The following is a 27,119-nucleotide window of genomic DNA, read 5'->3' as shown; positions in this document are numbered from 1 at the left end:
CCTCCAGGCAAGAAAACTAGAGTGGGTCACCATTTCCTATTCCATCTTAAGAGTAGGGCCAATCATTTGTAACGTACACAGGTGATTCTTCCTTATACAATGCATTGTTAGCACCTATATCTGAATAACCTATGTTTAATTCAGAGAATTCAAAACTATTTCAAAGAAGGCAATGTCATCAAATTGTGATGGCAATATTCAAAAATCTGGAAAAACTCTATGATCTTCCTCATCACATAACTATCTTTCCTCCTTTCCCTGCCCCCTACTTCCAAACACAAGAGCTGGGGAACATAACTTCTCAGAGTGATTAAATGCAGCCTAAAATAGAGCTGCTTTTTCTCTAGTTACATGTGTTGATCAACTGACATATTAATTGGGCATCTTTAAATTTCTTTGCCTTTAAGCTGTTGATGTACTTTGTCTCTTTATGTATAAATAAAGAGAACTAATGTCAAAATTAATTACCTGAAAACAGATAATTTTATCACAAAGAAATGGAAACCAAGCTTGTCATGAATAGGCCCTAAGGGGAAAAAAAAGGACTTCCTTGGTGGTCCAGTGGCTAAAACTCCAAGCTCCTAATGCAAGGGTCTGGGGTTCGATTCCTGGTTAGGGAACTAGAGCCCATATGCTGCAACCAAGATCCGGTGAAGCCTAATAAATAAGTTAAAAAAAAAAATAGGCCCTAAGATGAGACAGTCACAAGAATTCTTCCAATGCATTTTATCATAACATCCTTTAAATAGCATCAGTTCAGTTCAGTAAAAGTTGCATGATAACAGATTACTATGTCCTCTCATTTTTCAAAATGTTGATCTCATGGCACATGTGCACACTCACACAAAAGACCTGAATGAAAGTATTAAAAAATCCCACCTAAAACTGCATTTTTAAGTTAGAAAAAAAAGTTACTGTTCATTAAGATTTATCAATATTAACCAAGTTGCCAAATCATTTTGTCAGGAGATCCATAATCAAGTTCACCATTGAATACCATGACTCTAAATGTTTCCATTTATGATATATCGTGTTTAAGATCCAATTTAAGATGCCAAGTCTTCTTTGCCAGGAAAAGAGTGGGAAACATTCATTAGTCAGATAATCTTTTATTGAAATGGAACACACATTCTTTTGAGATCATGGCAAAGAACAAATATCAAACAATTTAATTAAATGAAAATTTTTATTTCTAAAGGATGCAAATTAAAGCAAACAATCTCCTACTATTTGTCTTTAAATATCATTAGTGCAAGATATATCTTATTCCTCACACTTGAATTACACTGTACATTTAAAAGATAGTACATCATAAATTTTTCACAGCTTTCAGCCTGACAGTTACTCATAAAATTAAACAGTGACGTCTTTTTCCTCGCTTTCTCCTTCCTTAAAACAACACTGATATATAACATATAGGAGGTGTGAAGACTTAAATTTTAGTACATGTGCTAATATATCAAGACTAGACCAAATGTCAAAAGATGCTATATTAACAAAAAAGGCCATCGTCAAAGCCATTTTTTAAGCCTTAACAAAGTTTTACAATTTGCTACTATTATTCTTCTATATTTTTTATAAAGTATGAAATGAAACTTTGAAAATATGATTATTTTCCTAAAAGTAAATATACAACTATTCTTTCCTCAGGAAAGTATTTGTCCTCATGCATATAAAATGAAACAATGTAATTGGCTAATAAGCACCTATTTCCTAAATAAAAAGCATTTCAATACTTTCATAACATTAGCTTCAAACATTTAAATAGTAATCTTTTATTAAAGTGAATTTACTAATATAAAGTACCATGAGAATATACACATTTCTACCACCCAGTATGAGCTGATTCTAAGCTATTTGTGGAATATATTTTATTTTAGGTACATTGGCAGAAGGTTAAAAATAAACATCATTAGGTGGCCAGAAAAAATCTTGGTATATAGCAGGACTTTAGCTCTATTCAGAAATGGTATCCTTCACCCTGTGACCACAAAACATCCTGGTCTTAACTTATAAAACAACCCAAAAAAAGGGCATTTTTGACTATGGAAGTATTTCAAAATATAACCTAACCTAGATATCATTATTGGAAGAGCCAAGAGATCTTTAAAACTCCATTTTTTCACGTAGTACTTCTATAATCCTGGATCAGAAAAACCATGAAATTCCACCCAGTGGACCTTCTTCCATCCTGTACTAATTAGCCAGACTGAAAGATTTGCAAGGCACTGAATCTTACACTTCTTCTTTGGTATCTATTCTAAGTAGTAACTCTTGAAACAAAGACACTCCCTCCCAAATATCTAGACATGTAGGCACTAAAAATGCTGTGCCCCATTTATTTAAAATAATCCTGAAAGATGTCTGCCTTCTACTTTTAAGAGAACTGAGTACAACTATCAAAACTAGGGAAACCATGTTCCTATATTCACTGGATTTCTGCCCAAATCTAATAAAGACTGAGAAAATATCTACATAGGTGCTGTCACTGCTCGGAAACACTATGAAATTTCACTTGATTTCAAACAATATATACCAGTAATTTTCAATGAAACACAGAACTTAAATTTTAAAATCAGGCATACACACAGGTTCAAACCCAGATATTTCATCACTCAGTACTCTGATCTTGGGCAAGTCACTTAACCAATCTGACACTCAGTCTCCTTCTCTATAAACTGGGGGTGATGATGATGACAACAATGATGACAGAATTTATTGTTGCTGGGAGGCTCTGAGATATAACTAATGTACAATCTCACACACTAGTAAAGTAATGCTCAAAATTCTCCAAGCCAGGCTTCAGCAATACGTGAACTGTGAACTTCCTGATGTTCAAGCTGGTTTTAGAAAAGGCAGAGGAACCAGAGATCAAATTGCCAACATCCGCTGGATCACCAAAAAAACAAGACAGTTCCAGAAAAACATCTATTTCTGCTTTATTGACTATGCCAAAGCCTTTGACTGCGTGGATCACCACAAACTGTGGAAAATTCTGAAAGAGATGGGCATACCAGACCACCTGACCTGCCTCTTGAGAAATACGTATGCAGGTCAGGAAGCAACAGTTAGAACTGGACATGGAACAACACACTGGTTCCAAACTGGGAGAGGAGTACGTCAAGGCTATATATATATATTGTCACCCTGCTTACTTAACTTATATGCAGAGTACATCATGAGAAACGCTGTACTGGGGTGAGGCACAAGCTGGAATCAAGATTGCCGGGAGAAATATCAATAACCTCAGATACGCAGATGACACGGCCCTTATGGCAGAAAGTGAAGAACTCAAGAGCCTCTTGATGAAAGTGAAAAAGGAGAGTGAAAAAGTTGGCTTAAAGCTCAACATTCAGAAAACGAAGATCATGGCATCCGGTCCCATCACTTCATGGCAAATAGATGGGAAACAGTGGAAACAGTGGCTGTCTTTATTTTTGGGGGCTCCAAAATCACTGCAGATGGTGACTACAACCATGAAATTAAAAGACGCTTACTCCTTGGAAGGAAAGTTATGACCAACCTAGACAGCAGAGACACTACTTTGCCAACAAAGGTCTGTCTCGTCAAGGCTACGGTTTTTGCAGTAGTCATGTATGGATGTGAGAGTTGGACTATTAAGAAGGCTGAGCACAGAAGAATTGATGCTTTTGAACTGTGGTGTTGGAGAAGACTCTTGAGAGTCCCTTGGACAGCAAGGAGGTCCAACCAGTCCATCCTTAAGGGAATCAGTCCTGAATATTCATTGGAAGGACTGATGCTGAAGCGGAAACTCCAATACTTTGGCCACCTGATGCAAAGAGCTGACTTATTTGAGAAGACCCTGATGCTGGGAAAGATTGAAGGCAGGAGGAGAAGGGGACAACAGAGGATGAGATGGTTGGGTGGCATCACCAACTCAATGGAGATGAGTTTGAGTAGACTCCAGGAGTTGGTGATGGACAGGGAGGCCTGGTGTGCTGTGGTCCATGGCATCACGAAGAGTCAGACACAACTGAGTGACTAAACTGAACTGACAACAACTAGTGTTGACAAGAACATGGAGAAATTAGAAAAATATATCGTTGTAGGAATATAAAATGGTATAGTCCCTGTTTGGTAAACAGTCTGGAAGTTCCTTGAACATTTAGAGAAAAAAGGGACTTCCCTAACTGTCTAGTAGTTAAGACCCTGTGCTTCCACTGCAGGGGGAACAGGTTTGATCCCTGGTCAGAGAACTAAAATCCTGCATGCCATGCAGCCAAATAAATAAATAAAAATACAGACAGAATAAAAAAATATCACCAAGTAAGTCCACAAGTAGGTATATTTTCAAAAGAAATGAAAATAGGACTTCCCTCGTAGTCCAGTGATTAAGAATCTGCCTGCCAATTCAGGGGACACGGGTTCAACTCCTGGTCCAGGAAGATTTCACATGTAGTGTGGCAGGTTAAGCCTATGTTCCATAACTACTGAGCCTGCAGTACTGAAGTCCATGCACCTAAAGCCTGTGCTTTACAATAAGAGAGGCCCACAGTGAGAAGCCCACATACCACAACAAAGAGTAGCCATAACTCACCACAATTAGAGAAGACTCAGCACAGCCAAAAATAAACAAATTAAAAAAATCAATCTATTCAAAGTGCCTTGCTGTTAAAAAAAAAAAAAAAAAGTAAAGACACACGTATATGGGAAAAACATGTACATGAATGTTCCCAGAAAGCTTATTCATAATAGCCAAAAGTGAAACAACCCAAACATCCATCAACTAATGAATGGATAAATGAAATGTGGTATATCCTAGAAATAAAAGCAAAAATAAACAAAGGGGATCTAAACAAACTCACAAGCTTTTGCACAGCAAAGGAAATGTATTCAAAATGAAAGACCACCTACAGAATGGTGAGAAATATTTCCCAGAGAGAAAATATCTGCAAATGCTGTGACAAAAAAGGGTTTAATTTCTGAAATATACAAATAGATCAAACAGCTCAATATCAAAAAAGCAAAAAAATCAAAAATTGGGCAGAAGACTTAAACAGACATTTCTCCAAAGAAGACATACAGATGGCCAACAAGCATATGGAAAGATGCTCAACAATGTTGACTATTAGAGAAATACAAATCAAAACTACAATGAGGTATCACTTCACACTGGTCAGAATGGCTATCATCAAAAGCCTACAAATAATAATGCTGGAGAGGATGTGGAGAAAAGGGAACACTTCAGAGCACTTCAAACTGTTGGTGGAAATGTAAATTGATACAGCTGCTATGGAAAGCAGTATGGCGGTTCCACAAAAAACTAAAAGCAGAGCTACCATACGACCTGGCAATCCCACCTGCAAGCAAACATCCAGGGAAAACTCTTAATTTGAAAAGATACATGCACCTCAATGTTCACAGCAGCACTATTTACAGTACGTATGAAAACAACCTAAATGCCCATCAACAAATGAATGGATAAAGCAGATATGGCATATAAATAAAATGGAATATCTTTCAGTCATAAAAAAGAATGAAAAATGCCATTTGCAGCAGCATGGATGGACTTGAAGATTATTATACTAAGTAAAATCCGACAGAGAAAGGCAAATATCCTATGATATCACTTATATAAGAAATCTAAAAAATGATACAAATGAACTTATTTAAAAAACATAAACAGAGGACACAGAAAACAGAGTTACCAAAGGGAAAAAAAGGGCTGAGAGCGATAAATTAGGAGTGTTAACAAGTACTCACTACTATATATAAAATAGATAAACGGGACTTCCCTGGTGGTCCAGTGGTTAAGAATCCACCCTGTAATGAAGGAGACCAGGGTTCAATCTCTGGTCAGGGAACTATGATCCCAAATGCTGTAGAGCAACTAAGCCCATGCACCACAACTACTGAGCCCAAAAGCTCTGGAGCCTGCTCAACACAACTAGAGAGCCTGTGTCCTGCAACTACTGAGCCCTCAAGCCACAACTAAAGAGTCCATGCACCACAACAAAAGATCACACATGGTGCAACAAAGACCCCACGTGCAGCCAGTAAAACTTGATGCAGCCAAATAAGTAAAATTATAAAAAATAAAGTAGATAAACAACAAGGTCCTACTATATAGCAAAGGGAACTATGTTCAACATCCTACGATGGAAAATGATCTGAAAAGACTACACACACACACATACATATGTATATGTGTGTGTGTGTGTGTGTGTATATATATATATATATATATATATATAAAACTGAATCACTTTGCTATACAGTACAACATTGTAAACCAACTACACTTCAATTTTAATAAAGTGTCAAGCCAGCAATCACTACCCAGCAACTATACCCTCAAAATGACTATATGATGAAATTTTCACATAAAACAAAACTAAATTGTCACTAGCAGACCTGAACTTCAAGATACACTAAATGGAAATGCAATTTAAACCACAATGAGATATTACATTACACTTTGTATTAGACTGGTGCAAAAGTAATTGCAGTTTTACACTGCTGAACTTTGCCATTTGATATTGGAATACATTCTTAAATAAATGTGGTTATGTTATATATCATTTTAATGTGCATTTCTTGCTTTATGTCATTTGCTAATGAATTATTACTTGCTGTTTATTTTATATGCATTTTAGACTATGGAAATGATGTTAAACAAAAAGCAAATTTGAGTGATTTTCATATTCAAGTTCAAAATGGGTCATAAAACAACGGAGACAACGCACAACATCAATACATTTGGCCCAGGAACTGCTAACGAACATACAGTGCAGTGGTGGTTCAAGAAGTTTTGCAAAGGAAATGAGAGCCTTGAAGATGAGGAGAGTAGTGGCGGAGCACCAAAAGCTGACAACAATCAGCTGATTACTGATCACTGAAGCTGATCCTCTTATAGCTACACAAGAAGTTGCCCATGAACTTAATGTCGACCATTCTATGGTCATTTGGCATTGGAAGCAAATTGGAAAGATGAAAAAGCTAGATAAGTAGGTACCTCGTGAGCTAACTGCAGATAAAAAAAAAATCATTGTTTTGAAGTGTCATCTTCTCTTATTCTATGCAACAACAATGAACCATTTCTCAATCGGTGGTTATTTGTGAAAAAAAGTGGATTTTTATGTGACAACCAGCTCAGTGAATGGACCGAGAAGAGGCTCCAAAGAACTTCCAAAAAAAAAAAAAGGTCATGGTCACTGGTGGTCTGCTGCCAGTCTGATCCACTACAGCTCTCTGAATCCTGGTGAAACCATTACATCGGAAAAGTATGCTCAGCAAATAGATGAGATGCACCGAAAACTGCAACGCCTGCAGCCGGCATTGGTCAACAGAAAGGGCCCCATTCTCCACAATGCCCGACTGCACGTGGCACAACCAACACTTAAGTTGAACAAACTGGGCTACGAAGTATTGCCTCATCTGCCACATTCACCTGACCTCTCTCCAACCGACTACCACTTCTTTAAGCATCTCAACAACTTTTTGCAAGCAAAATGCTTCCACAACCAGCAGGAGGCAGAAAATGCTTTCCAAGAGTTCACTGAATCCCAAGGCATGGATTTTTAAGCTACAGGCATAAATAGACTTATTTCTCGTTGGCAAAAATGTGTTGATTGTAATGGTTCCTATTTTGATTAATAAAGATATGTCTGCATCTAGTTATAATGATTTAAAATTCATGGTCCGAAACCACAATTACTTTTCACCAATCTAGTATTATTAACTCAAGATAAACAATGATAGATTAAAAACTCATGGTGTAACACCTAAAACCACCACCTGAAAAAAAGACAGGTATAGCTAAAATTGCAAGAGAAGAAAACGGAATACCAAAAATATTCACTTAGGTCAATAGAGCTGAGAAAACTAGTATATAACATACCTCTACAGTAAAACAGACGAAAAGAATTCCCCAACGAGAAAGTTGGCTAATAATGCAAAATACATTTTACCATAGAAACAATATGTTAAATGATGACTATGATATAAAACCTCTGAATAAAGTTAACTAAAATAAAATTTGAGCCTGGACATGATCTAATCACCCAATGTTTGCTTGTTTCAAGACAAAACAATTAAAAAACACAGAAAGAAAGGAACAGAGTAGTACACAAAGCCTGTTTCTCTCAACTCTGAATTATAACCTGCTTGAGATCAGTTGTTTTACAAACAGAAGTCTGTGAATCAAGTGTTCTTAATATTTGGCATATATTAGAAATAAACTGTAAAGTCTATTAATGATGAAAATAACTTCACTAAATACTAATTAAAGGCCAAAACTGAAAACATAAAATAAAAATAAAGAAAGCCACAAATGACATTTTATCATCAACTGGCTCCTCTGTCCATGGGATTCTCCAGGCAAGAATACTGGAGTGGGTTGTCATTTCCTTCTCTAGGGGATCTTCCCAACCCAGGGATCGAATCCGGGTCTCCTGCATTGCAGGCAGATGCTTTATCCTCTGAGCCACCAGGGAAGCCCCCAATATAAACTCTTACAGTTTATTATCTCTAACAGACATGCAATAAAATATTTACCAATACTGGACTTCCCTGGTGGTACAGTAGATAGAAATCCATCAGCCAAGACAAGGGACACAGGTTCAATCCCTGGCCTGGGAAGATTCCACATGCTGAGGAACTAGGCCCATGTGCCACAACTGCTGAGCCTGAATGCTGCAAATACTGAAGCCCATGCACCCACAGCCTGTGCTCTGCAACAAGAGAAACCACCGCAATGAGAAGCTCGTGCCCTGCAATGAAGAGGAGCCCCCACTCGTCACAATTAGAGAAAGCCCACGACTAGCAACGAAGATGCAGTGCAACCAAAAAAATAAATAAATAAATAAATGCTACATTGACACTTAATGGTAGAGCTTAAAAAAAATTTTGTTTTACCAATACTGAATCATTTAGTTTTAGTTTTAAGAGTATATAATATTTACATAGTTTCAAATTCAAAGTTACACAAAAAGGCATATAATAAAAAGTCTAAGGGACTTCCCTGATCGTCCAGACTTGGCCTCACAATGCAGGGGGCACTGGTTCAATCCCATCGGAGAACTAAGGTCCCACATGTTGTGGGGTATAGCCAAAAATATTTATTTTTAAAAGTCTCTGCCTCTCATCTCCTTCTCCAGCCACCAGTGGAGGGTAAACAACACTAAAATATAATCAAGGGGTATACATTCCCAGTTGTTTCCTGTAGGACCACAGATGTTCTAACACATTTCTTTAACACCAGAAATAACATTTTCTTTTTGAATTGGGATTACTCACAAAACAGAAAACAACCAGATGACAAGATACTCGCACATGAATGCCGAAAATGAAATCAAATGGAATGTAAAGTATAACCAAGACTACTATGAAGAAACAATAAAATGAAATAAAAATAACAGCTAATATTCTATTAAGTTAGTCCTGACCAACACAAGACAGGGAATCTGCAGCAATGGAACGAAGGAGATGGTTGCAAGTTTCTGTGCCTACTTCCCAAACTAGTCACTCAAGAGTCAACAGCACAAACCAGACTTACAAACTAACTCCTGCTTATGCATCAGATCATTCCTCAAGAATGATACCAACAAACAGCATCTGTGAGATTCAAACGGGCATTCAAAGAATTTACAAAGACAAACATCAACTGAGCACCACAGGCCTCCTCAGGTAAAAGGTTTCATACTTTATACATTCAAGACTGAATTGCCAATCCTCAATTATTAGGGTAAATTACTCAGCTAGGAGTAATTCAAGCTCATATTTGTCCTTCCCAGCTTTCAGTTTAGCCACTTTACTACTTATTAATGCTTTCACCTAAAAAGTAAAAGGACTTTAGCAAAAATGGTACTATCTGGAGGGTCCTTAGACCATGATTTCCCCAAATTATCAGAAGGCCCAAAGTGGCAAGATCATTAACCACTCCTGTGTTTTTAAGAGGAGACTCCTAAGAGGCTACTGGCTTACTGGCCCATTTTTTAAGGTAAATGCAAAAACCTGCTCCTGGCCTAAGTCAGTGAACTTCAAAGGAATCGAAAGGAGATACAAATGGTTTCTAAAGAATCTCTTATTCCTAATCTTCTTGGAACAACTGGAATTCTAGCTATATTTTTCATAATCTAACATCAACATATGTTTTACATTTTATGGGAACTACTAGGAGTAAACTAGAAATGGGTCCCTGTGGCAAACAGGGCAATAAGTAACGTGGAAAAGCTGTATTAGTGCCACCAATATCTGTTTCTTACTGGCAATTACCACTTCTCCAAGAAGGTAATCACATTCCCAGCCTCCTCTGCAGCTAGGCTGCAAGGGCATATGAAGCAAACTCAAGCAACAAGATACAAGGGAAAGTCTTTTGGGAAAATTTCTGGTAGAAACTGTCTTCCCTCGTAAAAGGAAAGGAGGGAAGGTAAGGAGAGAAATTTTGCATAAGGAAAAATTGCACTTCCTCTTTTTCCACCTAATGTTGCATGAGATTAGCATCTTAGAATTGCATATGCCATCTGCAATCACAAGGGGAGTCATTATCAACACATAGAAAGATGGAAGGTACCTAGGACTGCTGAACTTGATGGAGGAAATTCTTCAGCATTACTGAACAGTTTATCCTTGAGGTTCATTACAGTTTTTAATTCACAGGTTAACTCTTTACAGGATGAGTAAGTCAAAGACCATGATTTCTGAACTGATGTTCTTAATTACTTAACAAAATTACATTCCACATGCATCTGTTGAGCATCTACTATGTTCCATGCACTAAGCAAGAAAGCTTTTATGTGAGCTACTTTAATTATCAAAATAACCCCCTAAGGTATTAAAAGTATCATTGATGATAAGAAACATGAGGCTCAGAGAAGTTTAAGTGACTTGTGCCCAAAGTCACATAATTAATAAAGATTAACAACTAGGATTCATATTCATGTTGTATATCTCTAAGCTAGGGCTCATTCTAGTAGCTGTGATCAGCTACCCTACCACTCAGATCACCTTTACAATCTCCATACTCACATAACTGTGGCTAAAAAGACCAAATCAAGGAAAATCGCACATAAAAATTCTTCAGCACTTCTGTTCTTAACCCAAGTGGTGGGTAACTTTCATTATTAGTCCTTAGTTTAATTCTACCTAACTCTGTTTAAAAAAAATTCTCCCTCTCATGATTTACTTCATCTTTAAATTCTAATTTGAAAGAATACTAGATTGAGAAACAATAATATTTGCTGAATGAACAAAAAAGACCAGGGTCCAGAACCTGACTTGCGACTTCCAATTTTCATTATCTAAAACTCCACTGATTACAAGTCACACTGTGTTACACTAAGAAAAAATGCTCCCATTTAAATTGATACAATGCTGTATCACAACTTTACTTATTAAAAGAGCTCTTTTAAACTTCATTAAAATTTTAGCATACATTGCTCCTGTGCATAATTTTTAAAAGGTAAAAGAAATAAATTGGTGAATAAATTGGTCACACTCAGGCTCAAATTCTTCTGAATCACTTTTTTAAATCAGTCATTACTGTTTTTCCACACAATATCATCTTCTGTGCCATGAAATCCCTGGGTGATCCAGCATTTGTATTCAAACCATATCTCTGAGATTTTCTTCCAAGCCTGCTGAAAACTACTCTGCAAGTTCTGTGCATGAAGAGACAACCACCACATCACAAACAAAAGCAACTAACTATAAGATGGATCCAGATTTTAGAAATCTAAGAATGTAAAAATATATGCTTATGAGAATTAATAAAACACAATAAATATAGATAGCCAGTGGGAATCTGCTGTATGACTCAGGGAGCTCAAACTGGTGTTCTATTACAACCTAGAGAAGTGGGATGGGGTGGGACATTCAAGAGGGAAGGGACACATGTATACCTATGGCTGATTCATACTGATGTATGGCAGAAACCACAACACTGAAAAGAAACTATCCTCCAATTAAAAATAAATTAAAACTAAATTAAAAAAAACACAATAACTTACTTTGTTATCTTGCATGTCCTGAAGCTACCAACGGTGAACATCTACCATACTTGGCGTTTTACCTATCTTGTTTAACTCTTTACAGAGCAGCAAAAAGTTAGGCATTAACCTTATTTTATATACACGAAATATGAAGCTCAGAGAACTTAGTAATTTGTCCTAGATGATCCAGCTAATAAGTGGCAGAGCTGGGTTTCAATCTCTGGTCTATCTTCAAAGTTCTTACTCTTTTTTACCACTGGAGTGGTTCTCAAAATTTAGAGCACATAAGAATCACCTCAGAGTGGGAAAAATACTGCATATATTTGCAAATCATATAGCTGATAAGATAAATGTATAAAGAACGTTTATGGGACTTCCCTGATGGCCCAGTGGCTAAGAATCTGCCTTCCAATGCAGGGAACATGGGTTCGATACCTGGTTGAGGAACTAAGATCCCACATGCCATGGGGCAACTAAGCCTTCATGCCATTACTAAAGAGCCCCCGTGCCACAACTAGAGAAGCACACATGACAATTAAGACCCAGCAGAGCCAAAAAAGGAACTCTTACAACTCAACAGGAAAAAGACAATCCAATTTAAAAATGGGCAAAGGATTTGAATAGACATTTCTCCAAAGAAGATATGCAAACAGCCAATAAGCACGCACAAAAGTGCTCAACATCATAAGCTATTAGGGAAATGCAAATCAAAGCCACAATATGATACCACTTCACACCTAATAAAGGCTTCCCAGGTGGTTCTGTGGTAAAGAATAGGCCTGCCAAGCAGGAGACTTGGGTTAGACTGATCCCTGGAGAAGGAAAGGCCAAACCACTCCAGTATTCTTGCCTGAAAACTTCCACGGACAGAGGAGCCTGACGGGCTATAGTTCATGGGGCCACAAAGAGTCAGACATAATTTAGCAACTAAGCAACAACAATCACGCCTACTAGAATGGCTATAATCAAAAGCCATTTTGATTTGATTTGATGTTTGTTATAATCAATAACAAACATTATAAATAACAAAAATGTATAGAAACTGGAACCTTCATACATTAGAGCTAGTAGGAATATAAAATGGTATAGCCACTTCAGAAAACAATTTCAAAACAATTTCAAAGTTCCTCAAAAGTTTATACAGAGTTACCTCATGACTCAGCAATGACACGACTGAAGCGACATAGCGGCAGCATGACTCAGCAATTCCACTACTAGGTATATACCCAAGAGAAATGAAAACATAAGTCCACAGAAAAATTTGCTCAAAGGAACATTATTCATAATAGCAAAAAAGTCCATCAACTGATGAACAGATTAAAAGAATGTAATATATCCACACGATGGAATATTATCCTGCCATAAAAAAGGAATGAAGTACTGATGCCATAACATGGATGAACCTTGAAAATATTACGCTAAGTAAAAGCTGAAGACCATATGTTGTATGATTCCATTTATATAGATTTTACTTCCACAGAGAAAGAACGTAATTGCTTAAGGCTGGATAAGGTGATGGGAAGTGACTGCTAATAAGCACTTTCTTGAAAGGAGACCAAAAATGTTCTGAAGTATAATGATGGTTGTATAACCCTATGAATATACACCCCCCCAAAAAAAACTCACTCTGAATGGGTTAATTGTATGGCAAGTGAATTAGATCTCAATAAATCTGTTTTGTAAAAACCCTCTAGAGATTTCTCTGGACATCCAGAGGTTAAGACTCTGCCTTCCAGTGGAGGGGGCACAGGCTTGATCCCTGTTTGGGGAACTAAGGGCCCACATGCCTCGGGGTGTGGCTAAAAGTTAAAAACCAAACAACTGTCAGAAGAATTATCATAAATAATATTAGGTGACAGAAGACAATAAGCTTCAAAAACAATTCTGCAGAAGCCGGGAGGACCCCATGCCCGAAGGGTAGCGGCCAAGAGGAGTTACCCCACGTCCAAGGTCAGGGGCAGCAGCCGCGAGGAGATACCCAGTGTCCGAGGTCAGGGGGGCTGACGAGAGGAGTTACCCCATGTTCGAGGTCAGGGGCGGCGACGAGAGGAGTTACCCTGCGTCCGAGGTCAGGGGCAGCGGCCGGGAGGAGATACCCCACGCCCCAAGCCTGAGGCCAGGGGTGACGGGCGGGAGGAGCTCCCCCACGACCGAGGCCAGGGGCGGTGGCCGGGAGGACCAACCCCACATCCAAGGGACCGTGGCTGCGCGGGCGCAGGAGGGCCTAGAGGAGCTATCCCACGTTGAAGGTCAGGAAGGGCTGCGGTGAGGAGATACCCCTCATCCAAGTAAGGAGCAATGGCTGCGCTTTGCTGGAGCAGCCGTGAAGAGATACCCCACGCCCAAGGTAAGAGAAACCCAAGTAAGACGGTAGGTGTTGCAAGAGGGCATCAGAGGGCAAACACACTGAAACCATACTCACAGAAAACTAGTCAATCTAATCACACTAGGACCACAGCCTTGTCTAACTCAATAAAACTAAGCCATGCCCGAGGGGCAACCCAAGACGGGTGGGTCATGGTGGAGAGATTTGACAGAATGTGGTCCACTGGAGAAGGGAATGGCAAACCACTTCAGTATTCTTGCCTTGAGAACCCCATGAACAGTATGAAAAGGCAAAATGATAGGATACTGAAAGAGGAACTCCCCAGGTCAGTAGGTGCCCAATATGCTACTGGAGATCAGTGGAGAAATAACTCCAGAAAGAATGAAGGGATGGAGCCAAAACAAAAAGAATACCCAGCTGTGGATGTGACTGGTGACAGGAGCAAGGTCTGATGCTGTAAAGAGCAATATTGCATAGGAACCTGGGATGTCACGTCCATGAATCAAGGCAAATTGGAAGTGGTCAAACAAGAGATGACAAGAGTGAATGTCGACATTCTAGGAATCAACGAACTGAAATGGACTGGAATGGGTGAATTTAACTCAGATGACCATTATATCTACTACTGTGGGCAGGAATCCCTCAGAAGAAATGGAGTGGCCATCATGGTCAACAAAAGAGTCCAAAATGCAGTACTTGGATGCAATCTCAAAAACGACAGAATGATCTCTGTTCATTTCCAAGGCAAACCATTCAATATCACAGTAATCCAAGTCTATGCCCCAAGCAGTAACGCTGAAGAAGCTGAAGTTGAACAGTTCTATGAAGACCTACAAGACCTTTTAGAACCAACACCCAAAAAAGATGTCCTTTTCATTATAGGGGACTGGAATGCAAAAGTAGGAAGTCAAGAAACACCTGGAGTAACAGGCAAATTTGGCCTTGGAATACGGAATGAAGCAGGCAAAGACTAATAGAGTTTTGCCAAGAAAATGCACTGCTCATAACAAACACCCTCTTCCAACAACACAAGAGAAGATTCTACACGTGGACATCACCAGATGGTCAACAATGAAATCAGATTGATTATATTCTTTGCAGCCAAAGATGGAGAAGCTCTATATGGTCAGCAAAAACAAGACCAGGAGCTGACTGTGGCTCAGACCATGAACTCCTTATTGCCAAATTCAGACTGAAATTGAAGAAAGTAGGGAAAACCACTAGACCATTCAGGTATGACCTAAATCAAATCCCTTATGATTATACAGTGGAAGTGAGAAATAGATTTAAGGGCCTAGATCTGATAGATAGAGTGCCTGATAAACTATGGAATGAGGTTCGTGACACTACAGGAGACAGGGATCAAGACCATTCCCATAGAAAAGAAATGCAAAAAAGCAAAATGGCTGTCTGGGGAGGCCTTACAAATAGCTGTGAAAAGAAGAGAAGTGAAAAGCAAAGGAGAAAAGGAAAGATATAAACATCTGAATGCAGAGTTCCAAAGAATAGCAAGAAGACATAAGAAAGCCTTCTTCAGTGATCAGTGCAAAGAAATAGAGGAAAACAACAGAATGGGAAAGACTAGGGATCTCTTCAAGAAAATCAGAGATACCAAAGGAACATTTCATGCAAAGATAGGCACAATAAAGGACAGAAATGGTATGGACCTAACAGAAGCAGAAGATATTAAGAAGAAATGGCAAGAATACACAGAAGAACTGTACAAAAAAGATCTTCACGACCCAGAAAATCACGATGGTGTGATCAATGACCTAGAGCCAGACATCCTGGAATGTGAAGTCAAGTGGGCCTTAGAAAGCATCACTACGAACAAAGCTAGTGGAGGTGATGGAATTCCAGCTGAGTTATTCCAAATCCTGAAAGATGATGCTGTGAAAGTGCTGCACTCAATATGCCAGCAAATTTGGAAAACTGAGCAATGGCCACAGGACTGGAAAAGGTAAGTTTTCATTCCAATCCCAAAGAAAGGCAATGCCAAAGAATGCTCAAACTACCGCACAATTGCACTCATCTCACATGCTAGTAAAGTCATGCTCAAAATTCTCCAAGCCAGGCTTCAGCAATATGTGAACCGTGAACTTCCTGATGTTCAAGCTGGTTTTAGAAAAGGCAGAGGAACCAGAGATCAAATTGCCAACATCCGCTGGATCATGGAAAAAGCAAGAGAGTTCCAGAAAAACATCTATTTCTGCTTTCTTGACTATGCCAAAGCCTTTGACTGTGTGGATCACAATAAACTGTGGAAAATTCTGAAAGAGATGGGAATACCAGAACACCTGATCTGCCTCTTGAGAAATGTGTATGCAGGTCAGGAAGCAACAGTTAGAACTGGACATGGAACAACAGACTGGTTCCAAATAGGAAAAGGAGTTCGTCAAGGCTGTATATTGTCACCCTGCTTATTTAACTTATATGCAGAGTACATCATGAGAAACGCTGGACTGGAAGAAACACAAACTGGAATCAAGATTGCCGGGAGAAATATCAATAACCTCAGATATGCAGATGACACCACCCTTATGGCAGAAAGTGAAGAGGAACTCAAAAGCCTCTTGATGAAAGTGAAAGTGGAGAGTGAAAAAGTTGGCTTAAAGCTCAACATTCAGAAAACAAAGATCATGGTATCCGGTTCCATCACTTCATGGGAAATAGATGGGGAAACGGTAGAATCAGTGGCTGACTTTATTTTTCTGGGCTCCAAAATCACTGCAGATGGTGACTGCAGCCATGAAATTAAAAGACGCTTACTCCTTGGAAGGCAAGTTATGACCAACCTAGATACAATATTCAAAAGCAGAGACATTACCTTGCCAACAAAGGTTCATCTAGTCAAGGATATGGTTTTTCCTGTGGTCATGTATGGATGTGAGAGTTGGACTGTGAAGAAAGCTGAGCACCGAAGAATTGATGCTTTTGAACTGTGGTGTTGGAGAAGACTCTTGAGAGTCCCTTGGACTGCAAGGAGATCCAACCAGTCCATTCTGAAGGAGATCAGTCCTGGGCGTTCTTTGGAAGGAATGATGCTAAAGCTGAAACTCCTGTACTTTGGCCACCTCATGCGAAGAGTTGACTCATTGGAAAAGACTCTGATGCTGGGAGGGATTGGGGGCAGGAGGAGAAGGGGACGACAGAGGATGAGATGGCTGGATGGCCTCACTGACTCGATGGACAGGAGTCTGAGTGAACTCAGGGAGTTGGTGATGGACAGGGAGGCCTGGCGTGCTGCGATTCATGGGGTCGCAAAGAGTCGGACCCGACTGAGCGACTGATTTGATCTGACCCTTCTTAACTTATATGCAGAGTACATCACGTGAAATGCCAGGCTGGATGAAACACAAGCTGGAATCAAGATTGCCAGGAGAAATATCAATAACCTGAGATATGCAGATAACACCACCCTTACGGCAAAAAGCGAAGAGGAACTAAAGAGTCTCTTGATGAAGGTGAAAGAGGAGAGTGAAAAAGCTGGCTTGAAACTCAACATTCAAAAAACTAAGATCATGGTATCTGGTCCCATCACTTCATGGCAAATAGATGGGGAAAAATTAGAAAACGATAGACTTTATCTTCTTGGGCTCCAAAATCACTGCAGACAGTAAGTGTAACCATGAAATTAAAAGATGCTCCCTCATTAGAAGGAAAGCTATAACAAACCTAGACAGTGTATTAAAAAGCAGACATTACTTTAATGACAAAGGTCCATCTAGTCAAAGTTATGGTTTTTCCAGTAGTCATGTACTAATGTGAGACTTGGACCATAAAGAAGGCTGATTGTCAAAGAGTTGATGCTTTTGAACTGTGGTGCTGGAGAAGACTCCTGGGAGTCCCTCGGACTGCAAGGAGATCAAACCAATCAACCCTAAATGAAATCAATTCTGAGTATTTATTGGGAGGACTGATTTTGAAGCTCCAATACTTTGGCCACGTGATGTAAAGAGCTAACTCATTAGAAAAGATCCTGATGCTGGGAAAGATTGAAGGCAGGAGGAGAAGGGGGAAAAGGATGAGATGGTTGGATAGCATCACCAACTCTATGGACATGAGTTTGAGCAAGCTCCAGAAGACAGTGAGGCACAGAGAAGCCTGGCATGCTGCAGTCCATGGAGTCCCAAAGAGTCGGAAACAAATGAGCATATGAACAACAAACAAGACCAGATTACTTCTGTGTGCTAAGCCAACTCAGCCGTATCCGACTCTGTACGACCCTATGGACTGTAGCCCGCCAGGCTCCTCTACCCATGGGATTCTCCAGGCAAGAATACTGGAGTGGGTTGCCATGCCCTCCTCCAGGGGATCCTCCTGACCCAGGGATCAAACCTGAGTCTCTTAGGTCTCCTGCACTGGCTGGTTCTTTACCGCTAGGAACCCTTGGGAAGCCAGATTACCTGTAAGTTTCCCTTTTATATATAAAGGTATCTGAGACAATGAAAAAAAAGTCTTAGAGCTCACATCAACAGACTTCAGAATCCAATCCCCAGTGACCCCCATGAACCAATAGTTTAGAGAAGGTAACATATAGCACAGCAATTCCTCACTTGAGGTCACTAGACCTGCAGATGTCTACAGTGAAAAGACAAGTGCTTCTTGAGCCAGTTTAAATTTTTCAGAACATCTGTAAGAAATCATACATACACTTAGCCCTCTCTGAGGTAAAGTTTACGTATCTTTGCCTTTGGTTGTACTCGTGTTACTAGCTTTAAAATACTGACTCAAAGCTGACTCACAGCTCAGTATATGAAAAATAAAAAGACCACAAATTATTTGTTAAATGTATTCTGATAGGCAAATGTTTCCAAATATGGGAGCCATTATGAGTTCCTTGGTTAAAAGCTTGGGAAATACAGATACGGGAAAGTAAACAAGTCTAGTAAAGTGAAAGTCACTCAGTCATGTCCAACTCTTTGTGACTCTGTGAACTATCCAGTCCATGGAATTCTCCAGGCCAGAATACTGGAGTGGGTAGAGTCCACCTCAATATGATTCACTTCCTCTCAACTGTGCCTTGGTTTCCATTTTCATCTATAAAATCAACAAATACCATAGTATCCACCTGACTCTAAAATTCTAAGATTTTTAAAATATTATATAACAACCTAAAAATGTCTGCTAAGAAGGCAGTTCTTTATATTCTGGGTCCCTTCAAAGAACTTTCTTTATTGACTGGAGTTAGCACGTCATTAGAATAAACAAGAAATACATTATATTAATAAACAACACATAGGCTGTAGGATTCAGAAACTTACTTATACATGGCCTTAGAAAGCAAAGAGAGAATAAACTAATAATAAACTAAAAAGAAAATAAAGTGTGCTTGTCTACTGCTGACAGCAAAAGTCAACAGGAAACTCTTCAGTATAAAATATCCCCAAAGCATGGAATGTCCCTGATTAACAACAAATGAGTTATCTTTCCTTCTCATACTTCACTCCCAATACACCAGCTTCCACATGCACCCCTAGAACAAATAAACTGAAGAAGGGGAGGAGAGCAATGGGAAAAAAACACAATACCATAATCGGCCTCCTTTCAAAATTCCACAAGGTGAGAGGGAGTGGGGAACTAGCCATGGTTGGTGGTAATAGTGGTTTAGTCACTAAGTTGTGTCTGACTCTCTATGACCCCATGGACTGTAGTCCACCAGGCTCCTCTATCCATGGGATTTCCCCAGGCAAGAATACTGGAGTGGGTTGTCATTTCCTTCTCCAGGGGATCTTCCACACCCAGGGATCAAACACGCAGACCCCCATCCCCTTTAGTAATCAATAAGTTTGTTTTTTAGGTCTGTGAATCTATTTCTGTTTTGTAAATAAGTTCATTTATATAATTTTTTAAGATCCATCTTCATAATTTTTGCTTTTTCCAGAATGTTGTATGCTAAGTCACTTCAGTCATGTCCGACTCTGTGCGACCCATAGACGGCAGCCCACCAGGCTGCCCCGTCCCTGGGATTCTCCAGGCAAGAACACTGGAGTGGGTTGCCATTTCCTTCTCCAATGCATGAAAGTGAAAAATGAAAGTGAAAGTGAAGTCGTGTCCAACTCTTAGTGACCCCATGGACTGCAGCCTACCAGGCTCCTCCATCCATGGGATTTTCCAGGCAAAAGTACTGGAGTGGGGTGCCATTGCCTTCTCCAAGGGAAGCTATAACCCAGAATAAAATTTTCCTATTTACAGTTTAATGTGTTGTGGACTTTTTTTTTTTTTAACCTTTTTTAAAGTCACAAAAATTTTTTCTCTGTCTACTTCTTTATGTTAAAAATCAAAGTTATCTGAATTTGGGGAGAGTAAATTCATAGTAATTTAAACTGAGTATAACACTGGTGGGGGATGCATCAGTGAGAAGGAGAGCTATTTATGGGATTTTAGGGAGGAAGGTGGTGGTGAGAGCCTCAAAAAAGGAAAAACAGGCAAGATCCTTTACAACAAAATACATATAAAAATCCAAGCTCAGAGATTTCTAATGAATTTTTAAAAGGTCATTCCACTTGCTAAGACAGACCAGAAAAGCCAGACCACCTTCTCCTCAAGCAATAATAGTTATGACTATTGAGAATAGACAATTTTAAACTTCCAATTCTGCATTACCATTAGGGAGAAAAAAGCAAATCAGAAATCTAAAGTTATGTTTTAGAAGGTAATATAGTATTCTGCTCACAACTATATAAGACTGAAGGGATTCATCTCATTTATTTAATACAAAGAAGAACACACTCCTTTAAAATATAAAGAATCCCATTAATCCTTGGCGCACCAACATTCACTGTATTTACATATTATACATAAATACATAAATACTCTGGCTTCCTAGGTGGCTCAGTAGTAAAGAATTCTCCTGCCAATGCAGGAGACTCTGGTTCAATCCCTGGGTCAGGAAGATTCCCTGGAGGACATGGCAACCCACTCTAGTATTCTTACCGGGAAAATCCCATGGACAGAGGAACCTGGTGGGTTACAGTCCATGGGGGTCACAAAGAGCATGCACATACACAGATATACTCAACATCAAATAGCCAAAGTACAACTTAAAGTGCCTACATGAGTCAAATTAAAACACAAGCTCAATGACACCACCTATTGTTGTTAGTCACTAAGTTGTGTCCAACTCCTTTTCGACCCCATGGACTGTAGCCCATCAGGCTCCTCTATGCATGGGATTTCCCAGGCAAGAATACTGGAGTGGGTTGTCATTCCCTTCTCCAGGGGATCTTCCTGACCCAGGAACTGAACACGCTTCTCCTGCATTGACAAGCAGATTATTTACCACTGAACCACCCAAGAAGACCCAACACCACCTACAGCTCCCTGTAAATAGAGCTTATAAAATATATCACCTAAAAACTAATAAACTGCACTTAAATAATCCACTTAACAGTTACATCCACTTAACAATTCTGCCAGCTTAAACAAAAAGTACAAAGATACAAACCCGAGTAAGACTTAGCCTATGACTTCAAGGAATTCATATGATGGGGGAAGACAGAAGCATGTGCAAATCAAAATCATTTGAGATCACAGAGAAGAGCAAACTCACAAACTTAAATGGCAACCAGAATTTGCCAGATGAAAACCGGGAGGGTGCAAACAAAGGCATGAATGTAGAGAACACAATTAGATAACCAGAAGTCCCGAGTGGCCAAGCCAGAGGATTAAGAAGGAAGGATAAATGGGCATGAAATGGTAGTAACTAAGCCAGGAAAACGGAGCTTGTAGCTTGCAACTGGGTTGCAAAGGGCTACATATGCTATATCAAAGTGTTTGGTCTTTATTCAGAAGACCACAGAGAACCTCATATGTAACAGTGATTAGAGAGTTAACTGATGACAATGTGGAAAACAGATTTAAACGGAGATTGGGAGAAGATTAGAAGATACGAGAACACTAAAGCAATAATTAGGATATTACCACAACAATGCAAGTGAAATGTAATTAAGTCAGGAATAATACAAACAACTAAACAGTAGCAGCGGGAGCAACAACCTACGCCAACTTGGCAGCAACTGTGTGTCCATCTAGTTGACCATAAGTCAAGGAAGAGGCAACAGGGGAAACAGAGAAAAGAATGCAAACAAGAAGTCTTTAGAATATAATCAAAAGGACAATGACTACTGACTATTCATACCCCACAGAGGAACTTTACTTACAAACTGAGTCTGCCTTCCTAAACTGCTAAAATATAAAATGCCTTAGTTCACTTAATAGTTGTTACAAACTTAATTTTAACCATATGAAAAATTTTGGGTATCTTGCACAGGAATTATTTAAGTCTAAAAACATCCCTGTGGACACAAGAAAAGCAAAGAAACAAATACAGAACTAAAATAGAGTAGTTTTCACCTGAAACTAACACAACATTGTTACTCACCTATACGCCAAAGTAAAAATAAAAGTTAAAAAAAAAAAGTAGTTTCCAGTCAGAAAACAATGATCTTGGTTTATCCAAGTTTGGATGAGTCTAATTAATATGCCTTAGTTAGAAACCCTGAAAAGGTACGTAAATAGTAGAAATAGTCATAAACGCTACCTAAATTAAATATGGGAGGGGGAAAAAAAAGAACTATCAAATAAAAATCTTTGGGCTATGAACAATTCAGCTAACTGAACACATAAATATGACAACATATAGTTGGTATTTTTCATGAAATCAACATGAGGTTTTGTGCAGCACAGCAAAAAATCTGATGAGGCTTACAGACCCAATTTCAATTTAATAAGTACATTAATATAGGGAAATAAGAATGGCAGCTACTCTGTTTCAACATGCAAATCAACCTTTACAAAAATATGTTTGCTGAACTGTCAGTTTGTATTATAGAACTGCTAAAACAGTGGTGTTTCTTTCAATAAACTGAGTCATGATTACCTCTATAAAGAAAGTTACTGACATTCCCAATGCTGGCAAGATGTCTTACCTTTTAAATTCAAAGTTAGCTGATTGTGGATACAGGTTAAGTTTAACAATAAAATCTGATAAACACATGTCCCACTAAATTTAATGTTCAAACTTACATTTGTCATGTTCTAATAATCACCTGAGGTTGACTGGCTCACCCCCAGATATTAATCATTAACCAGGTGTCAGTTTAAAATTCCATGTGAAATCGTTTAGGTCAATAAATGCAGAAAGGTCAGTTTAGTAGAAGGATTAAATAAGAATTTCCATTTCACTGTTTATATAATTTGATAAATTTGTAAGAACTTTTTTTTTTCATAAAAATAAGTGAAAGTTATAGGTTTCTCCACTGAAGGAAAAAAGTTTGTATTGTGTTAGTTCCAGTTAAAATTTCTAGCTGAGTTAAAGCTCTAACAGCCTTAAGGCAGGAAATCCAAAAGGAAATTCCATCATCAGTTCCTGGGGCTTGGTAACTCAAAGGTTCTTTGAAACAGAGATATAGAAGTTCTCCAACTATTTACTATAACCTTACCTCATATCTTCAAGCAAATCACATTCTGCTTGATGTTTGGCTTGAAGTTTTGTCATCTGTTCAACTTGAATGTTTTTCAGTTCCTGTGTAACTTTCACCTGAAATATACCATATATTTATAAGGGCTTACCGCAACTTTAAAAAATTATTTAAGGAAAATATGTAATACTTGTCAGAATATATAACTGTTACTTGCCTCTCCTCTGAGGACCACAATCCTGTTATTAGCCACCTAATTTTGTTTACTGCAGATACTTAATTTTAACAACTAGCCAAAATCACCTGAAGCAGAAGCTAAATGAAAGTACATGAGTATAAAAATTACAGATTAAAGAGGTGCAAAATAAACTGCCAGTCGTTTCATTTCATGTACAATACCTATCTAGGTCTTCTTAGAGCTTTAAAAGAGTCTGTCTTCTATTTCTTCCAAACAGGATTCAAATGTCTTAACCATAAGGAGAGGTGAGCAGAGCATAGATGGGAGAAGGGGATATAAGAATGCCTAATATCTAATGACTGAAATTTACACAATCATGAAATTATATGCATCCATCAACTACAAAAAGTATTTTATAATGGCTAGGAGAAGCACACTCGCAGGATGCCGCCCTTGCTGACAGCACATCAAATCACAATCTCTTGTTCACGAAGAAGAAAGCAAAAGTGACCTTCCAGCATAGGCAGTGCTTTTAAGCCACCCCAGCAAGCCGGTTCCCGTGGCATTTCCACTTCAAACAGCACAGTAAATGCAAATTGGCCAGTGCCTCACCCGCCAGGCCAGGATTCAGGTTACAGTGGGCCTGGAACCCTCGCCGCCACCGGAGCAGGGCTACCGGAGGGCTACGTGTGAAAAGAAAAAGACTCACTTGGAGAACCCGGTGAAAAACAGAAAAGAAGAGGGAGCAGACACGAGTGAGTTAGGCGTTCACCAAATGTTTGCCCACAAGGGGAGGACAGAACAGCCTCCTCCACCCAGCACCCTGAGTAGACAGTAACCATCTGCAAGATTGAAACGACAAGGACACAGCCTCGGTCCCTGGGGAAAAAAAAAAAACTGGGGAAGAGGACACTGAAACAGTTCTGGAAGGGTTGAAGCTGCTGACAAGCCCGGAGCACTCGTCACTCCCACTCCAAGCCCAGATCGCGGCGAACACGCCACGCACCGCCAGGTTCTCGCTCTCCTGGGAAGAGAATCACCACCTTCCTCTCCCCCTTGTCGGAGGGGCGGGGCAGGAACCGGGAAGAGAAAGGCAGGACCGTTCAATGCTTAATTTGTTGTTTTCCCCTGGGGTGGGGTGGCTATTGCGACTTCTTTTCGGTCGCCCGGTGGGGAAAGCGGGCCAAATCTTAAGGCCAGGCTGGTAACAAATGTTCTGTAAATTGGCAAATGCGCGAGGGTGGCAACAAGCGAGAGGGGGGCTCAAACCTGGTGCAGACTAAACAATCACTCAAACACAAGGCTCTGCAAAGCTGCAAGGGCTCCCCCACCTCCCCTCGGTGCAGCCCCGGAGAAAGCACTTTGCAGAGAGTAGCACTGCCATGCGCGCTCGCTCACACACACACACACACACACGCACGCACACTCGAAACTCTTGTGAAATGTCTAGGGTTGGGGGGTGGTCTCCTGTGCGGTGGAGGGGACGAGCCACGGCCGCCCCTCCGCCGCGAAGGCACCAAACACGCGCGCCCCCCTCCAGGAACCGGCGGCAAGTGAGTGACAAGCCCGAGACGACGGCGGTCACGGCCCCCTGCGCAAAGGGGGAGGGGGCGCCGCGGTGCCCCAGCCGCGTTCCTTGTACGCATCCCCGCCCAAAACCTCAAAGACCCCCAGCTGCATCCTCACCTTCCTCGGCGGCGGCTGCATGATGCTGAAGGGACATCAATCCTCCTCCCACGGCAGCGTAAGTGAGGAGGGGAAAAGGAGGGTCGAGAGGAGAGGGCCGCCCCGGGAGCCGGCGTGTGCTTGTGTGTGTGTGTGTAAGGAGAGCCTGAGAACGAAGACTCGCCCGGGAAGCTGCAAGGCCGGCGGGTGGCAGGAGAACCCGGGTCGGAGGGTGAGTGTGAAGAGAAGGAGGAGGAGCCCCGGGAAGGCCTGGGCTCTGGCGGCCCGGGGGGTGTGTGAGGCAAGGAGGCGGAGACCGCGAGGGGGCGGGGGCCCGGCTGCGGGGGCGCAGGGTCTCCCAGCGCCTCTGGAGCAGCAACCCTGTCGTCTCGTCCCCTGCCCTCCGCGCCTCCCCACCCGCCACCGGCTCCGCAGTTCCTCACACGCGGCCCTCCCACCCCCACTAAGGCAGCCCGACCCTCTCTGCCGGGACCCGGGAGGTGGTAGGCGGCGCCGCGCTCTGTGCTTCGGTTCCTCCACTCAGGCCGCGGGAATTTCCGGCCCCAACGTGCGGCGCAGCGCCCCACTCCGGCGGCGGAGGGGACAGCTTAGGCCACAGCCGGGCTCGAGGGGCCGGGCCAGGCTTCTGGGAGGGAGCGCGGCCGCAGCTCGGGGCTCCGTATGGCGGCGGGGAACGGAGGGAGCTAACGGATCGGTCGGCGAATGAGAGGGGTAACAACGCTATCGCAGCACGGAAATCCCCCCCGTTCTCTACGAGAATGGCACGTTCCAAACGCCTCCTGTCCTCCCTCCCCCACAGCCGGAGCCAACCGGGGGCTTCCCGCGCGCTTTCCCGCCTGCCCGCCGCGGTGCGCGCCTCCGGCGGGGGCGCGCACGTGGGCGGGAGAGGGCTCTGCGCCGACGCACGCGCGTAAGCCTCCGTCTTCTCCTGACGCCCACTCGTGTGTGTGAGTGTGTGTTAGTTACAGTGTGGCGGGAGGGGGGTCAGGCAGTACGCCTAGTTGTTTGAGGGAGTAGCAGAGTGCCTTTTTTGCTTCATGGTCCTCCAACACCCCTACCCTCTCGTGCAGATGAGCCTGGCGGGCCAAGGCACCTAGGAGCGAGCGCGGAGAAATCCTTTCGCAGCGGCGCTGAATGCCTGGCTTGGGTGAGGGCGAGGGCGACTAGTTGCCCTGCAAAGGAAAAATCGGTCGTCTGCTACAGGGCGTCCAAGTCAAAGAGCATGAGGTCGTTAAGGCCAGGACCCACCCCATCCCGCATTTCACAGATGGAAGGCCAGAGGAGTGGAGACTTCATGAAGGTTACACAGCAGTGCTAGAATCTCTGGGTAACGGAGTGTTCTTGAGGGTACAGAGAAACAGGTGCAGATGATAATCAAGAGGAAAAGTAAAGGAGGCTCCAGGGGCAGTGGAGGAAGCTCTTGAATGAGAGTCAGGACCTCTAGGTGCCATCCCACTCTGGGTGCCAGTCCACTCTGCCTGCGCCTAGCTATTTGGGTGAGCTCAAGCTTCCTCATCTCCCAACGAGGATGCTCTGGTCTGCTTCCCGGACTCCGT

General features: G+C 41.1%; 1 protein-coding gene across 1 annotated transcript in view; it reads right to left on the bottom strand.

The window, feature by feature from the left end:
* The window catches only part of FCHSD2 (FCH and double SH3 domains 2), a 294,896-nt gene extending 268,542 nt beyond the window's left edge, over nucleotides 1-26,354 (bottom strand). Inside the window, exons 1-2 of the mRNA XM_027562973.1 lie at nucleotides 25,564-26,354; nucleotides 23,721-23,818 (exon numbers count right to left, since the gene is read on the bottom strand). Of these exons, the coding sequence (XP_027418774.1) occupies nucleotides 23,721-23,818; nucleotides 25,564-25,584 (119 nt within the window). The 5' untranslated portion in view covers nucleotides 25,585-26,354. The remainder of the gene's footprint in view (nucleotides 1-23,720; nucleotides 23,819-25,563) is intronic.
* Between the last annotated feature and the right edge of the window lie 765 nt (nucleotides 26,355-27,119).

Source organism: Bos indicus x Bos taurus, chromosome 15 (genome assembly GCF_003369695.1).
Source record: "Bos indicus x Bos taurus breed Angus x Brahman F1 hybrid chromosome 15, Bos_hybrid_MaternalHap_v2.0, whole genome shotgun sequence".
Classification (NCBI taxonomy): domain Eukaryota; kingdom Metazoa; phylum Chordata; class Mammalia; order Artiodactyla; family Bovidae; genus Bos; species Bos indicus x Bos taurus.
Note: the sequence above shows the minus strand (reverse complement) of the source record. Positions and strands in the feature narration are given on the sequence as shown.